The 18,865-nt window shown below is 39.1% G+C and overlaps 1 protein-coding gene across 3 annotated transcripts in view; it reads right to left on the reverse strand.

The window, feature by feature from the left end:
- Nucleotides 1–5,069: 5,069 nt before the first annotated feature.
- The window catches only part of LOC133540807 (dual specificity protein phosphatase 22-B-like), a 30,953-nt gene continuing 17,157 nt past the window's right edge, over nucleotides 5,070–18,865 (reverse strand). For all 3 annotated transcript variants that reach the window (XM_061883757.1, XM_061883754.1, XM_061883755.1), the window contains 3 exons: nucleotides 12,608–12,682; nucleotides 12,365–12,536; nucleotides 5,070–8,760 (listed from right to left, as the gene is read on the reverse strand). In XM_061883757.1, coding sequence (XP_061739741.1) covers nucleotides 8,614–8,760; nucleotides 12,365–12,536; nucleotides 12,608–12,682 — 394 coding nt within the window. In that variant the 3' untranslated portion in view covers nucleotides 5,070–8,613. The remainder of the gene's footprint in view (nucleotides 8,761–12,364; nucleotides 12,537–12,607; nucleotides 12,683–18,865) is intronic.

Here is an 18,865-nt window from a genome sequence, read left to right on the forward strand (position 1 = left end):
ATTGAAACTTTGTCTGACAGGAGACTCTGCCAGACGTTCCCAGCAGACCCTCACAATGCGTTTGGGCCTCCCAGGTCTGTCCGGCATCCTCCCCCACCATCGCAGCCAACTCACCACCAGGTGGTGATCGGTAGAAAGCTCCGCCCCTCTCTTCACCCGAGTGTCCAAAACATGAGGCCGCAAATCCGATGACACAACTACAAAGTCGATCATGGAACTGCGGCCTAGGGTGTCCTGGTGCCAAGTGCACATATGGACACCCTTATGTTTGAACATGGTGTTTGTTATCGACAAACTGTGACGAGCACAAAAGTCCAATAACAAAACACCACTCGGGTTCAGATCTGGGCGGCCATTCTTCCCAATCACGCCTCTCCAGGTTTCCCTGTCGTTGCCAACATGAGCGTTGAAGTCTCCCAGTAGGACAAGGGAATCACCCGGGGGAGCACTTTCCAGTACTCCCTCGAGTGTTCCCAAAAAGGGTGGGTACTCTGAACTGCTGTTTGGTGCATAAGCACAAACAACAGTCAGGACCCGTCCCCCCACCCGAAGGCGGAGGGAGGCTACCCTTTCGTCCACCGGGTTGAACTCCAACGTACAGGCTTTGAGCCGGGGGGAAACAAGAATATTTGTCCAAAACAACAATAATAAGGGAGTGCTATGAAAGCGCTGCCTTTAACGCCCTCTACAACATGCACAATCAGCTTACCGGCCCAGTTTTACACCAGGTTACACTGAGGGTTGTGATACAAACAACTTTAACACTGTTACAAATATGCGCCAGACTGGGAACCCACACCAAACAAGAATGACAAACACATTTCGGGAGAAAATCCGCATTGTAAGACAACATAAACACAACAGTACAAATACCCAGAATCCCATGCATCCCTGACTCTTCCTGGCTACAATATACACAGCCGATAGTGTCCCCCCCCCCCGCGTCGGTTGAGGTGGGCGGGGTTGGGGGGTGGGGTTTGGTGCTAGCGAGTGTGTATATTGTAGCCAGAAACAGTCAGGGATGCATGGGTTTCTGGGTATTTGTACTGTTGTGTTTATATTGTCTTACAGTGCGGATGTTCTCCTGAAATGTGTTTGTCGTTTTTGTTTGGTGTGAGTTCACAGGGTGGCGCATATTAGTAAGAGTGTTAAAGTTGTTTATATCACAACCCTGCAAGCATACTTGTTGATCAAGTATGCTTGCAGATAGGCCGACAAGCAGGTAGCTTAGTGTAAAAGCGGGCGCGATGACGTGTTAAAAAGGAAGTTAAAAGCATTGCCATCACAGCACGCACTCAATATTATAGACTGGGTGAAGACCGCAGAATGTTGTCCCCAAGTGATTCCCGGGAGAGGCACCAAACTCCGTAAACCTCCAGAAATAATCGGAGGGGTCGGTGATTATGCAGTTGAGCCACATCAGAGTGACCAAAGAGCCGCATGCGGCTCCGGAGCCGCGGGTTGCTGACCCCTGAGTTAATCCTACTATACTGTACATGATACAAATAACCTTCACACAGACAGTTAGTGTTGACATGTCTGACTTGATCCAAACCACGGTTTTAGGTGTATTATAAAAATACAAACCCTGTTTCGTTATGAGTTCGGAAATTGTGTTAGATGTAAATACAAACGGAATAGAATGATTTGCAAATCCTTTTCAACCCGTATTCAATTGAATGCACTACAAAGACAAGATATTTGATGTTGAAACTCGTAAACTTTAAACATATGCTGCCGCCTAAGCGCCGTCTTTTTCAGGGACGCCCCTGCTTATTTCAGGAACACAATGCCAAGCCATATTCAGCACGTGTTACAACAGCGTGGCTTCGTAAAAAAAGAGTGTCTGTACTTTCCTGGCCCGCCTGCAGTCCAGACCTGTCTCCCATTGAAAATGTGTGGCGCATTATGAAGCGTAAAATACGACAGCGGAACGATTGAAGCTCTGCATAAAACAAGAATGGGAAAGAATTCCACTTTCAAAGCTTCAACAATTACTTTCCTCAGTTCCCAAACGTTTATTGAATGTTGTTAAAAGTGGTGAACATGCCCTTTCCCAACTGCTCTGGGACGTGTTGCAGCCATGAAATTCAAAGCTAATCATTATTTGCAAAAAAAAATGAAGTTTATGAGTTTGAACATCAAATATCTTTGCTTTGTAGTACATTCGATTGAATATGTATTGAAAAGGATTTGCAAATCATTGTCATCCGTTTACATTTACATCTAAAAAAATTTCCCAACTCATATGGAAACGGGGTTTGTATAATGATTTGCAAATCCTTTTCAACTTATTTTCAATTGAATGAACTACAAAGACAAGAGATTTAATGTTTGAACTGAGAAACATGTTTTTTGTTGCAAATAATCATTAACTTTAAATTTAATGGCAGCAACACATTGCAAAAAAGTTGGCACAGACAGAAAGGGAATATAGTCCTATTTTGAGCATATACTGTATAAAAGGACACACATAGCATAACCTGCGGGGGGAAGATATACTTAAAAATTAGCATTTACTTCTTTTCCTCGGTTTAATGCTTGACTGCACTTGGGTGTTGTTTTGACAGTTAGGACCAAGAACATGTCTTGTCATGGGACTGATAGTGTAAAAAAAAAAAATCCCCACCCATTTCATTGCAAATCCTGTACGATGTGATCTGAGAATAAGTTTGTTTCGGATCTGCGAGGCTACTGAAACATGGATTACTTACTATAGGAGTGGGGATATTGATCCAAACTTCAAAAAAAACTATATTAAGGGTTGTTGTGCCAGGATAGCCAAGGTGTGTTTCTTTCCGACAAGTTACAAAAAAGCTCATTACATAAACACAATGTATCATATCCAAATAAGAAGAGGCATAGTTTAAACCAGTGGTCTCAAACTCAATTTACCTGGGGTCCACTAGATGCAGAAACTGGGTGAGGCTGGGCCGCAAGAAAAGATTTCTTAAAAAATCTAACATGCACCTTTTAATGAATTCACTTTCTATGAATGGCTTTCCCGCCCTAACAACCCTCACGATTTTTCCGGGAGACTGTTGAATTTTAGTGCACCTCCCAACAATCTACCGGTGCAACCATTCTCCCGAATTTTTCCCAATTTTCACCCGGCCGACATTATTAATCGCTGCCGTGACTGCACTGCCTTTAAAGTCCTCTACAACAGTAGTTCTCTACATTTTTTCAGTGATGTACCCCCTGTGAACATTGTTTTAATTCAAGTACCCCCTAATCAGAGCAAAGCATTTTTGGTGGAAAAAAAGAGATAAAGAAGTAAAATACAGCACTATGTCATCAGTTTCTGATTTATTAAATTGTATAACAGTGCAAAATATTGCTCATTTGTGGTGGTCTTTCTTGAACTATTTGGAAAAAAGATATAAAAATAACTAAAATACTTGATGAAAAATAAACAAGTGATTCAATTCTAAATTAAGATTTCTATACATAGAAGTAATCATCCACTTAAAGATACAATAGAGAACCATCTGGAGTCATGAACTTAATTGTAAAAATTTCTTCACAAAAAAATCAATCTTTAACATCAATATCTATTGAACATGTCCATAAAAAAACTAGCTGTCAACACTGAATGTTGGATTGTTGTATTATTTTCTTCACAGTTTATGAACCTACATTCATATTTCATTGAAGTATTATTCAATAAACATATTTATAAAGGATTTATGAATTGCTGCTATTTTTTAGAACGTTTTTAATAAATCTTACTTGTCCCTTGGCATACCTTCAAGTACCTCCAGGGGTTGGCGCACCCCCTAAAAGAGGACTACTGCTCCACTACATGTCATCGCGCACGCTTTTGCATCACACAACCAACGTGCTGGCTCTGTAAGGTGTTGTATGAGACTTGTGCAGAACAACATCCGTGGCTGCAAGACGTACTTGCTTAACAGCAGTACAGGTCACACTGAGGGTGGCCATATAAACAACTTTAACACTGTTACAAATATGCGCCACACTATGAACCGACACCAAACAAGAATGACAAACCCTTTTTGGGAGAATTTCCGTACCCTAACACAACTTACCGTATTTTTCGGACTATAAGTCGCGTTTTTTTTTTTGTAGTTCGGCCAGGGGTGAGACTTGGCCAAACAATAAAAAAAGAAAAGAAAAAAATACTTTTTTTGGTGGGGTTTGGCCAGGTCTCCCCCCCCCCGCTGGACTGTAGAGAAGACTGCAACTTATAGTCCGAAAAATATGGTAAACACAAGAGAACGAATACCCAGAACACCTTGCAGCCCTAATTCTCCCAGGCTACAAAATACAACACCTCAACCGACGCAAGTAGGGAGGGTGGGAGGTTGGTGGTAGCGGGGGGGTGTATATTGTAGCCCGGAAGAGTTAGGGCTGCATGGGATTCTGGGTAATTGTTCTGTTGTGTTGTGTTTATGTTGTGTTACGATGCGGATGTTCTCCCGAAAAGTGTTTGTCATTCTTGTTTGGTGTGGGTGTGGCACATATTTGTAACAGTGTTAAAGTTTGTTTTACGGCCACCCTTAGTGTGACGTGTGTAGCTGTTGATCAAATATATCTTGCAATTACACACGTGCGACTTACATGGCCAGATGCAACATACAACTGGGCTTGCACGCTGTCAGTTCAGGATGTAGGGGGTGCTAAAGGAAGTGCTATTATGGCACTCCCTGAACATTGTTGACCTGGTATAAATCAACAGGGGCTTCGAGAGAATTGGTGCCCTAAAATTCAGGGGTCTCCCGGGAAAATTGGGGTCGTTGGCAAGTATGACGTTGGCAAGTATGACGTTGTCAAGCGCCGTTCATATTAAACTTGCGGGCCGCATCAACATTAAATTGTCATATGAAAGTGTGGGCCGGATAATAACGTCTCGCGAGCCGCAATTGGCCCGCGGGCCGCATGTGTGAGACCCCTGGTTTAAACCCTTCTCCAAATTTTGAGCAATTATAAAAACACATTTGTCAACCTGACATTTCAGTTTGTGTGTTTAGTTGTTAAAAAGTTTGTCCACTTTAAATATTACCCTTATTTAATAGGGAGAAAAATAGACAACATATAGACATATATAGTGTTTATAGTTTATTCAGTTATGAAGAAGAAAATATTTAAAAATAAATTAAAAACGAAAAATTTAAAAACATAAATAAATAGAAAACATCAATTAAAATCAAGAAAAAAAATCATGAGATACATAAATAGATAATAAATACAGGAGTACAAAAATGTACAGAAAAATTGTATAATGTGTACCAATACACACGATATGAATTGTACAACAGCTTAATAAAAACGTTTGCCAGAGTGTTGAGGAAAGCAGAGGACATAATTGGGACTTTTTTCCCCTGTTAAGACATTGGAGACAAACGTTGTTTGGCCAGAGCATGGATCATCGCCTGGATCCAACACCTCAAGTATTTAAAAGCCTGCTCTGGTAAGAAGTCTTGCAGTATTGAGTGCAGTAACACGCCAAAACTGGTACAAACCACATCAGTGCTGTTGTAATATTGTTATATGCTGAAGTTATATCGTTTAAAACACTCACATCGGGTACACAAAAGAGCATAGGAGGCGAAAAGTCAGGATTTGAATAAGAGCCTGTAGCAGTTATTAATTTTGTGTAGGTGTTTTGCACTATTAATTTTATTTTGCTCTTATAATTGTGTGTAATAAACGTACTAAAGGGAAGAATTACCATATTTTCCGGACCATAGGGTCTAGTCAGATTTATTTTCATACAAAATGGTGCACCGGATTATAGAGCACAGTAAAGGAGTCATATTATTATTTTTTTTTTCTAAATTGAAAACACTTCTTTGTGGTCTACATAACATGTGATGGTGGTACTTTGGTCAAAAAGTTGCATAGAATATGTTTAACAGATCATCTTCAAGCCTCTTTCTTCAGGATGCGCCATTTTGTGGGCGGTCTTTTTTACGTGGCTCCCCTTCGGCAGCGTCTTCTCCCCGTCATCTTTGTTGTAGCGGGGTAGCGTGCAAGGATGGGGGTAGCAGAAGTGTCAAAAGATGGAGCTAACTGTTTTAATGACATTCAGACTTTACTTAAAATAATAACGGACCATCATCTCTTCATCCGTGGCTTACTAGACACCGACCTCTATTTAATAACACAACTTTAACATTTGACAACCAAATAATAAAACAAGGTGACTCGGTAAAAAATCTGGGTATTATCTTCGACCCAACTCTCTCCTTTGAGTCACACATTAAAAGCGTTACTAAAACGGCCTTCTTTCATCTCCGTAATATCGCTAAAATTCGCTCCATTTTGTCCACTAAGGACGCCGAGATCATTATCCATGCGTTTGTTACGTCTCGTCTCGATTACTGTAACGTATTATTTTCGGGTCTCCCCATGTCTAGCATTAAAAGATTACAGTTGGTACAAAATGCGGCTGCTAGACTTTTGACAAGAACAAGAAAGTTTGATCATATTACGCCTGTACTGGCTCACCTGCACTGGCTTCCTGTGCACTTAAGATGTGACTTTAAGGTTTTACTACTTACGTATAAAATACTACACAGTCTAGCTCCATCCTATCTTGCCGATTGTATTGTACCATATGTCCCGGCAAGAAATCTGCGTTCTAAAGACTCCGGCTTACTAGTGATTCCTAGAGCCCAAAAAAAGTCTGCGGGCTATAGGGCGTTTTCCGTTCGGGCTCCAGTACTCTGGAATGCCCTCCCGGTAACAGTTCGAGATGCTACCTCAGTAGAAGCATTTAAGTCTCACCTTAAAACTCATCTGTATACTCTAGCCTTTAAATAAACCTCCTTTTTAGACCAGTTGATCTGCCGCTTCTTTTCTTTCTCCTATGTCCCCCCCTCCCTTGTGGAGGGGGTCTGGTCCGATGACCATGGATGAAGTACTGGCTGTCCAGAGTCGAGACCCTGGATGGACCACTCGTCGGGACCCAGGATGGACCGCTCGCCTGTATCGATTGGGGACATCTCTACGCTGCTGATCCGCCTCCGCTTGAGATGGTCTCCTGTGGACGGGACTCTCGCTGCTGTCTTGGATCCGCTTTGAACTGAACTCTCGCGGCTGTGTTGGAACCACTATGGATTGAACTTTCACAGCATCATGTTAGACCCGCTCGACATCCATTGCTTTCGGTCCCCTAGAGGGGGGGGGGGTTGCCCACATCTGAGGTCCTCCCCAAGGTTTCTCATAGTCAGCATTGTCACTGGCGTCCCACTGGATGTGAATTCTCCCTGCCCCACTGGGTTTGATTTTTCCTTGCCCTTTTGTGGGTTCTTCCGAGGTTGTTGTAGTCGTAATGATTTGTGCAGTCCTTTGAGACATTTGTGATTTGGGGCTATATAAATAAACATTGATTGATTGATTGATTGACCAGTGCAACAACGCCAGAATGTCCGATCGGAACTCTTGAGTAACTAAAGTTCCTTGAGTGAATAATGTAAACTCACTACACCGGTATGTTTTAGCGCTTTCGTGGCGAGTTTACTGACAGATATAAGTAAGAACTTTACACTACTTTACATTAGAAATGACAACAGCGCAGGATGAATGTCCCATATAAAGAAGATAGAGAAAAAGAAGAAAAGCTTATCAACTACGGGGTCGCCACGGACTACAATGGCGGATGCGTGCACATTTTCAGGACTTATGCAGATCCCAAATACAATTCAACAGGTACCAGAAGGTAAGAAAAGCTGCTTTTGCATAATATTGTGAAACAAAGCGCCAGATAATATGTCGTACCTTATACACACACCATAGTAATTGAAGCACAGTACAATCCATCAAGCGGTGCGGCTCCAAAGCTTACCAAAGTCATAGTAAAACATTTTGATAGATTTCTGAGCGCCGTGGGTAAGGTTTCTATATTCTCAATGGAACATATAAAATGTTGGTGTGGTTTACTTGACTCATATTGCAGCCTACAGTATCTCTTATGTGTGACTGTCATCTACCGGTCACACTTATCATTTCCTCATGTACCAAATAAAATAGCCTTGAGGTCGGTAAGCACAAACCAAATTATTCCTTACATTAGGTGCACCGGGTTATAAGGATCACTGTCGAGTTTTGAGAAAATGAAAAGATTTTAAGTGCGCCTTATAGTCCGAAAAATATGTTTTGTTGATATTGTTAAATTGTCTTGTATTGTTATATTTACTGTGTATATTGTTCTATTGTTCACAGATATAATTGTCACTAAAAATATTTTGTGTCTGTTTGTCTAAAATCTTTATGCTGTATTTTTTAAAATAACATTTCTTTTTTTGTAAATGTGTAAGTTTCAGCAATACAGACCGTGTATTTAATTTGTGTTGGATTGACACCAAAGTGTTTAGCATCACCCACCCCAATTAGTTACTGCTTTCTTTGGGTTATTAGTGGTCCCATTGTTTATACAGGTTGAAATATTGCAGGCAGTCTTTAGTTAAATGACTTATCCAATCTCTGCTTTTTGCAATACTGGACAACACGTAATTCACTCCTTTGTTGTGGTCATATTTCTCTGTTCACAAGGTTGTGTCGTGGTAATAGTGACAAAGTTTTTGTGACCCACAGTTCTTGTGTGTATAGTCAAAAGAGGGGCAGTAGAGGACTTTGTGACCTCGTTCAAGAGCCGCTTATGGCCAGAGATTTTGTGATACTGTTTGGAAAGTCACTAGTGCTGTCTTTGGATCCACGCATTAAAAGTTGTCTCACTTCCTCTTCATCATGGAGTGAGTGTTTGCCACAATGTGTGTTCCACCAGGTCCGATGCTAGAAGAGATGAGTAAAAAACAAAAAAGTGAGTTACTGTGTGTTAAAATGTAATAAAGGAGAAGGTCACCACTAGACAAATTATTAACATGAATTAACTGTGATGTATTGCTAACCAGTGGATGGATGGGACTTTTTCATTTGACTCACATTAAGTTCAAATCCTGTTTAACGAGTATAATGTTTTACAATTTACAACGTTGGATACTACAATTCCACTGTTTGAACAATTAATTTGAATATTTTTGGAAATAACACAAGCTTGGAAAATATAGCTGTGGCATATTGCCATTGGGCTTTTAGCCTGACAAGTAATGGTCACAATAGCAAAAATGATAACAAGCCACTCAATACATTTCACTGTTTTATTTACTTTGAATGTTCTTTTGTTCAATTCAATGCAGGTTTGTGGTGAAATTGTTAAATACTGATAGCAATCACTTGTATTAACTGAAAATTGTTTAATTTATTTAAGGCGAGTGTATTGGCCGTTTAACAATATGAGCACAATATTTCAACTCGTTCCTTATTTTCTTCATCTGTGGGTAAAACGTTCAGGCTTATCCTCCAGTGATAATATTACTTCATTAATGACGCTTAAGATACACAAAAATGCAGTTTATTTGCCGTAATTGAGGCTGAAGTGTTCGCTGCTGGTCAGCTTGCGGATTAAAAATAAATAGTGTCAGCCAGAGGAGATTGCCGTTTGTGATTGCAGCAATAGCGATCAAATACTTTTTCACGATTGATCATCAAATCCTTAGTGATACGGACAACAAACTGTCAATTTGACTTACATTCAAAGTAGAAATACATTTACTTTAAACACCTAGTGTAACATATGTAAATGTAACATTACAAATGTTAACATTGAAAATAAAACAGAGATTTGAACTGAGTGTACAACTTGGTCTGAAGTATATCCCCTATATATAATATTCAGAAATACATAGAAATAAATATATAAGTCATTCAATATTTTGGTTGTTTGATTTTTTCGTTGCAGAACATAGCATTCGTCACTAATCAATGTAATAATAGTTCATGTGCGTAGTATATTCGATGGTATTTTCCATTCGATCATTCCATGTTTTTCTCAACTATTTATCTCTGTAATATTTATCTCCGTAATATCGCTAAAATTCGCTCCTTTTTGTCCACTAAAGACGCCGAGATCATTATCCATGCGTTTGTTACGTCTCGTCTCGATTACTGTAACGTATTATTTTCGGGTCTCCCCATGTCTAGCATTAAAAGATTACAGTTGGTACAAAATGCGGCTGCTAGACTTTTGACAAGAACAAGAAAGTTTGATCACATTACGCCTGTACTGGCTCACCTGCACTGGCTTCCTGTGCACTTAAGATGTGACTTTAAGGTTTTACTAATTACGTATAAAATACTACACGGTCTAGCTCCAGCCTATCTTGCCGATTGTATTGTACCATATGTCCCGGCAAGAAATCTGCGTTCAAAAGACTCCGGCTTATTAGTGATTCCTAGAGCCCAAAAAAAGTCTGCGGGCTATAGAGCGTTTTCCGTTCGGGCTCCAGTACTCTGGAATGCCCTCCCGGTAACAGTTCGAGATGCTACCTCAGTAGAAGCATTTAAGTCTCACCTTAAAACTCATCTGTATACTCTAGCCTTTAAATAGACCTCCTTTTTAGACCAGTTGATCTGCCGCTTCTTTTCTTTCTCCTATGTCCCCCCCTCCCTTGTGGAGGGGGTCCGGTCCGATGACCATGGATGAAGTACTGGCTGTCCAGAGTCGAGACCCAGGATGGACCGCTCGTCCGGACCCAGGATGGACCGCTCGCCTGTATCAATTGGGGACATCTCTACACTGCTGATCCGCCTCCGCTTGAGATGGTCTCCTGTGGACGGGACTCTCGCTGCTGTCTTGGATCCGCTTTGGACTGAACTCTCGCGGCTGTGTTGGAGCCACTATGGATTGAACTTTCGCAGCATCATGTTAGACCCGCTCGACATCCATTGCTTTCGGTCCCCTAGAGCGGGGGGTTTTGCCCACATCTGAGGTCCTCTCCAAGGTTTCTCATAGTCAGTATTGTCACTGGCGTCCCACTGGATGTGAATTCTCCCTGCCCACTGGGTGTGAGTTTTCCTTGCCCTTTTGTGGGTTCTTCCGAGGATGTTGTAGTCGTAATGATTTGTGCAGTCCTTTGAGACATTTGTGATTTGGGGCTATATAAATAAACATTGATTGATTGATTGATCCCACTCTTTATATGTACAAATATCATATTGCAGGGATGTTACTGACGTCACCTCCAGCCCAATGAATACTGGTGGTGGTGAAGCTAGCTCTGTTTTAATGGGTACTCATTGCCATATAGCCTTTCTCGAAGACGAAATGCCCAATGCTTGTTTTGTTTTCAGCTGTGTGAACAGTTTAAATTGCGGAATGGACAAACATTTCTTCAGAGTTCCTCAAGAGGTTATCAAAAAGGGCGGAAAAGTACCAGATTTGTGTAAACGACGACGAGAAAATCATGCAGCTCACACTCTCGTCCTAGCGAACAGTGTCGGAAAATGGATGAGTTAGCAGTGATCCTTTATATATGCTTTTAACAGTTATTATTTCCCATTTAAGTATTATCGTGATATTATTTGTATTTCTTAAACACATGTTTGCTAGGAGTGTTTCGAAAAGCACCAACTTGGCGTGTCTAAATAAAAGAAAGCAAATCTGAGCAAAACAAGGCAACAATCATATATGAAGCTTTCAGCATATACACAATGTAGACATCTACAGTTATATTTTGATAAAGACGGGGGAAAACACGCTACTTGTAAACGGCGCATGCTACAGCAACAAACATGGGAGCTTAGACGCGAAGTTAAATAATGAAATGCAACCTCACTCCAGCAAAAACGATGCATATTTATCCGGGGAGAGTCTTGATAACAATATCCTTGACTCAGTCTCACACAAATAAGTTGTAAACCACCAGGCTTTTCCAAGTTTTCATCTGTTTTGTCGTGTAAAATGGCGCAACTAACTCTTGATATCAATGGACAAATCTTATTTTGATAAAGTATAGGGATCTGTTCCATTGCACAGGGGCGGCATAGCTCGGTTGGTAGAGTGGCCGTGCCAGCAACTTGAGGGTTGCAGGTTCGATTCCCGCTTGTGCCATCCTAGTTAGTGCCGTTGTGTCCTTGGGCAAGACACTTTACCCACCTGCTCCCGGTGCCACCCACACTGGTTTGAATGTAACTTAGATATTGGGTGTCACTATGTAAAGCGCTTTGAGTCACTTGAGAAAAGCGCTATATAAATATAATTCACTTCACACTTCACTTGATGTGTTGCTCGTATCTGCTTTTTGCAGGAACATTTAAGCCTCTTTTGTGCGCTGCTTGCCGTACAACAGCCATCTTAGCTTGGTCAACAACCACTGGTTTTCACTTACGGGAAGAAGTCATGTGACGGAATACCAGCAATAATGTTAAATTCCTTGTTTGTGTGTGTATTGCTACATTCATTGCTTAAATGTTACAATATCTTCAAGTTTACATGATAAAGCACATCAACACTTGTAGTCAAATGTTTAGCACAATCAGCAAGAATACTGTTTCTTACTTGTTCAAGCTTTGTGTTCTCAAACTCCTCCAACTGACGTAAGAAGCCCAGGTTGGGTCTTGCACATGGCCGGGCTGCCCTGACTGCTGCTAGAGATTCTACCCAACCGTGACCTGTCACGGTCATGATATAGGCCACCACCAGTGTCACACTACGGGAAACCCCTGCCACACTGGGACAAAGGAGCAGTCATATATTCAGACATGTAGCTTTTGGTAGCTGTCTTTGCTTGCACTGACTTACCAATGGACAAGGCAGCCCTCTCCTTTCACTCTAGATTTGTGCATGAATATGATACTGTCTCTGAAGTACTGAATCCTAGCAAAATCAAGACATTAAAAAAAAAAAAAAACACAAAATTGTGATAGCTGCAAGTTATTTTATATGTATTATATTTGATTTGATGAACATAAAAAAATATTCTATTTTCCAATACATACTCCCCCACCTCTCACAAATAAATATACTGTATAAAAAAATAATAATAATAATAAAAAATACACATTATATATATATTAGGGCTGTGAATCTTTGGGTGTCCCACGATTCGATTCAATATCGATTCTTGGGGTCACGATTCAATAATATATCGATTTTTTCGATTCAATTCAATTCTCGATTCAAAAACGATATTTTTCCGATTCAAAACTATTCTGTATTCATTCAATACATAGGATTTCAGCAGGATCTACCCCAGTCTGCTGACATGCTAGCAGAGTAGTAGATTTTTTTTTTTTAAAAGCTTTTATAATTGTAAAGGACAATGTTTTGTCAACTGATTGCAATAATGTAAATTTGTTTTAACTATTAAATGAACCAAAAATATGACTTATTTTATCTTTGTGAAAACATTGGACACAGTGTGTTGTCAAGCTTATGAGATGCGATGCAAGTGTAAGCCACTGTGACACTATTGTTCTTTTTTATTATTTTTATAAATGTCTAATGATAATGTCAGTGAGGGATTTTAAATCACTGCTATGCTGAAATTATAATTAATATTGATACTGTTGTTGATAATATTAATTTTTGTTTCACCGCTTTTGGTTTGTTCTTTGTCGTGTTTGTGTCTCCTCTCAATTGCTCTGTTTATTGCAGTTCTGAGTGTTGCTGGGTCAGGTTTGGTTTTGGAATTGGATTGCATTGTTATGGTATTGCTGTGTAGAGGTTTGTTGGATTGATTAAAAAAAATTAAAACAATTAAAAATAAAATAAAATAAAAATTAGAAAAATAAAATTCGATTTTTAAAAAAATAAGAATTGATTCTAAATCGCACAACGTAAACGATTCGATTCGTATTCGAATTGATTTTTCCCCACATCCCTAATATATATATATATATATATATATGTATATATATAAAATAGTAATATTTTATATAATAAGAGTACAAACCCCGTTTCCATATGAGTTGGGAAATTGTGTTAGATGTAAATATAAACGGAATACAATGATTTGCAAATCCATTTCAAACCATATTCAATTGAATGCACTACAAAGACAAGATATTTGATGTTCAAACGCATAAACTTTATTTTTTATTTTTTTGCAAATAATAATTAACTTAGAAAACGTGCCAAAGTAGTTGGGAAAGGGCATGTTTACCACTGTGTCACATCACCTTTTCTTTTAACAACACTCAATAAACGTTTGGGAACTGAGGAAACTAATTGTTGAAGCTTAGAAAGTGGAATTCTTTCCCATTCTTGTTTTATGTACAGCTTCAGTCGTTCAACAGTCCGGGGTCTCCGCTGTCGTATTTTACCCTTCATAATGCGCCACACATTTTCGAAGCCACGCTGTTGTAACACTTGCTGAATGTGGCTTGGCATTGTTTTGCTGAAATAAGCAGGGGGGTCCATGAATAAGATAGCGCTTAGATGGCAGCATGTGTTGTTTCAAAACCTGTATGCACCTTTCAGCATTAATGGTGCCTTCACAGATGTGTAAGTTACCCATGCTTTGGGCACTAATGCACCCCCATACCAGAACAGATACTGGCTTTTGAACTTTGCGTCGATAACAGTCTGGATGGTTCGCTTCCCCTTTAGTCCAGATGACACGATGTCGAATAATTCCAAAAACAATTTGAAATGTGAACTCGTCACACCGCAGAACACTTTTCCACTTTGCATCAGTCCATCTTAGATGATCTCGGGCCCAGAGAAGCTGGCGGCGTTTCTGGAAGTTGTTGATAAATGGCTTTCGCTTTGCATAGTAGAGCTTTAACTTGCACTTATATATGTAGCGACGAATTGTATATAGTGATAGTGGTTTTCTGAAGTGTTCCTGAGCCCATGTGGTGATCTCCTTTAGAGATTGATTTCGGTTTTTGATACACAGGGATGGGAATAAAGATTTACAAAATTAGCTAAAAAAAATTTAATCCTAAAACACTGCTTTGCGGAAGGCCGCACCCGAGTGCACCTTGTGCACTCGCCTGCTAGGTGGGTCTGGGGGCATGCCCCCCCCCAGAATTTTTTTTAAATCTATGTTAGCTTAAGATGCATTTCCCGCTATTTTGAGTCAAAATCGTACAATATTCTCCTGACCAAAATTTCACATTTATTAGCAAATATTTTCATAAAAATGTATCATTTGATGAAATGTATGTATACAAGTTTACTCATTTATCAAATTCTTGCACACTTTTGGATCATAGACAAAAATAGGCCTACAAATGGATTAACCAGAATTATTCTCCGTAAACTCACTTTACTTAGATGCCTTGCCGATTTCGCATGGTCAAAGAGTGCCACTTTTCCCGGAGATCCACAGTTCAAAATGTCCTTGCAATATAGCCACTGAGCACGTCCCGGTTCATCGCACTTTGCAATGAAATCGCTGATCAGTTCATCTACTTCGACGATATTGGGGTCTGGGGGACGAAGGCCCCCAGCCAGGTCCAGGGCGGTGCCCTGGTGGGGGAACAAGGGAGGCAACGCCCCCGTAGCTCCTGGTTTTTCACCAATTTAACATGCTAAAATTAACAAAGACAGCACCATTTGAAGAAAATATTTTAGTGTTTAAAGACATGAAAACATCATTAATAGAACATACATATCCCAATTATCCTAATGAATATGATTCAGTCCCAACAGTATTTAGTCACTAATATTTACATCTTGTGTTCATTTCACATCCACAGGTGTCACATTGATCAGTGTTATTATCTACAGTTTATTTACAGTATTACCACATTACTTCAGTTCACTTCGCACATTTACTTGCTCGGAGAGCCCTAAAATGAGCTTTCCTTGCAAATTTCTGAGCAGCCTGCATTTTCCTTTTGGTCTCTGCTTTTGTAGCTTCTTTTTTGGATTTCACTCCCAACTTCTGCTCTAGTATTATATGCAAATTTATTTCAAATAAATTGATAACTGGAATCAATAAAGCGACTCTTTGATTTTTATTTTTAGAAAAAGCCATTTATATTTCGCAAGGCAATTGGTTAATATTTAAAACAAACATGCGTGTTTCGCAAGCAAATGTTTTTTTTTTTAGCTCACTTCATTATTAACTACCCTGTCTGCAACTGAAGTGGGTTGTTTGGGTGGATCTTTCCTCTCGATGTCTACGGCAGTTGTCAATGTAAACAAAGGATGAAGTCCGTAAGGTTTGCTCACTTTCGGTTGACATCCAAAAGTACCAGCTAGTGAAAAGTTTGTTTTCCTTGCTTCAAGTTTTTTCATATGTTTTTGAGGTTTCGCATGTACTTCCAACGCCTTGAAACCTTGTGATCCATAGTCAATATTATCATGACACCGCCTGCACAAAACGTTTCCGGGACGATCAATTTTCTTAATAAAATCGCCGAACAAAGTCGTAACTTCCTCCTTCCCAACAGTATCCGTGATTTCCCTTTCCATCCAGTCCCATCGAAACTTATTTTTGACATGTTTATAAAATTTTTTTACTCGAAGCATTCTTTCTCTCGAGAACCGACAACGTTTACATTTGGAAAATGGCGGTAATGACGTCATCATTCGTAACAGATGTCCTGATTGTTCACAAGGAACATATCGACCAATCAACTACGGCGTAATATTGTATTATGCCGTAGTTGATTGGTCGACACTTTTTTTCCCCCCGAGAATAAAAAAGACGGAATTCCGACTTCAGATGGAAAAATCACATGCCTGGCAGAGACAAAAACCACGAGTACCTAAACCCCTCTATAATTTTCTCCCCGGATTTTAACGATTCACAGAAATGATCCTGGCGGCGCCAAAATCAGCGGAATTCCGCGGATCCGCGGAAAATTCCCATCCCTGGATACAGTGCCGTCTGAGGGAACAAAGGTCACTGTCATTCGATGTTGGTTTCTGGCCATGCCGCTTATGTGGAGTGATTTCTCCATATTCTCTGAACGTTTCGATGAGCAATGTCCAAATGTCCATCAGTTCAAAACAAGATACAAAAAAATGGTATGGGCAATGTATATGAATGTGAACATGGATGCCTAAGTGTTAAACTCCATCACTGGCTAATAATGATTATTATTATTATTGTTGTTGTTGTTATTATCATCATCATCATCATCTTCATTATTTTATATGTAATATTGTCATCATTTATTATCATTGCTATTGATATTGTTCATATTGTTATTATTATTGTTATCTTTATCGATATTATTATTGTTTAGTCATTGTTGATATTATCGTTATTATTATTACGTCTATGACATCACCCAACTAGTTAAACTATATGAATTAGTATCAACATGAGGAATACATTGAATTGTGTGTGTGTGTGTGTGTGTGTGTGTGCGTGTGTGTGTGTGTGTGCACAAACAATCCTATATGCAATTTGAGTAATACTAATTTTCTGCAAATGTATAAACAAATATGAATTCTGACTAAAGAATTGGTGCCGATGGAAACTAAGAAAAGGGATTTGGGTACACTATCTGAGTACAGGGCAGGCGAGTGGGGGATCTTATGTTCGTGGATAACTCCTCTGGCAGGGGGCTCCCCTCGTCTCTTTTAATGCACAGCATAGGACACATAATAAGTACACTATCTGGAGTACAGGGCAGGCGAGTGGGGGATCTTATGTTCATGGATAACTCCTCTGGCAGGGGGCTCCCCTCGTCTCTTTTAATGCACAGCATAGGACACATAGCAAGAGTGGTCCTCAGGTCCTGTTGATCAGTGGCAGTAGCTCCACAGCCACAGATCCACTATTAACCACTAATATCACAGTCAAAATGAAAGCTTGTTCCCATAGGCACCATAAACTGTTAATAATGTTTAGACAAAAGTGTATATTATACATACGCTTATATTTATAGTATTTATATTAGGTGTGTGTGTGTGTGTGTGTGTGTATTTTGGGTATATGCATGTGTGTATGTATGTATGTGATTATGTGTATGTATGTGTGTGTATATATATATATGTATATATATTTATGTATATATATATAAATTGTATATATATGTGTGTATATATGTGTGTGTTGTGTACATATGTGTGTGTACATATGTATATATGTAAGTGTGTGTGAATTTAAATGTATTTTATATAGACAATATATAGCAGCAACCACTGAATTGAATTATATTATATATATTATTGTATTATATATTGTATATATATATATATATATATATATATATATATATATATATATATATATATATATATATATATATATATATATATATATATATATATATATATATATATATATATATATATATATATATATATATTGTATATGTATGGGGGTGGGACCTAATAAGTTTACTTCTTCCCACTCCCTTTTGAGCCAATCTTGACATCTACAAAAGATTAGTCACATGTAATGTTTTCAATGTAGGTGTAAAAATAATGTATCTATATATTTCTTTTGTATTTTATGTCATTCTCTTGTTTTGTTTGCATGGCTCAAAATAAACCATTCATTCATTATGGACGTTGAAATCCCTAAATTACTTGCGATTGCACTTTGAGAAACGTTGTTCTTAAACTGTTGGACTGTTTGTTCACTCAGTTGTAGACAAAGGGGTGTACCTCTTTAAGTGAAAGACTGAGCATTTTTCGGGAAGCTGTTTTTATACCCAATCATGGCACCCACCTGATCCCAATTAGCCTGCACACCTGTGGGATGTTCCAAATAAGTGTTTGATGAGCATTCCCCAACTTTGTCAGTATTTATTGCCACCTTTCCCAACTTCGTTGTCACATGTTGCTGGCATCAAATTTTAAAGTTAATGATTATTTTCAAAAAAAATGTTTCAGTTTGAACATCAAATATGTTGTCTTTGTAGCATATTCAACTGAATATGGGTTGAAAATGATTCGCAAATCATTGTATTCTGTTTATATTTACATCTACACAATTTTCCAACTCATATGGAAATGGGGTTTGTATAATAGCAGAGACATTGGAAAATGTGGTGGGCCACTTTGATATATTTTCTACAGTAAAGCTAAAACCAATTCATTATAGGTCATTTTACCGTGCAGTTATTATACATACATTAATCAATT

Source organism: Nerophis ophidion, linkage group LG22 (assembly GCF_033978795.1).
Source record: "Nerophis ophidion isolate RoL-2023_Sa linkage group LG22, RoL_Noph_v1.0, whole genome shotgun sequence".
Lineage (NCBI taxonomy): Eukaryota > Metazoa > Chordata > Actinopteri > Syngnathiformes > Syngnathidae > Nerophis > Nerophis ophidion.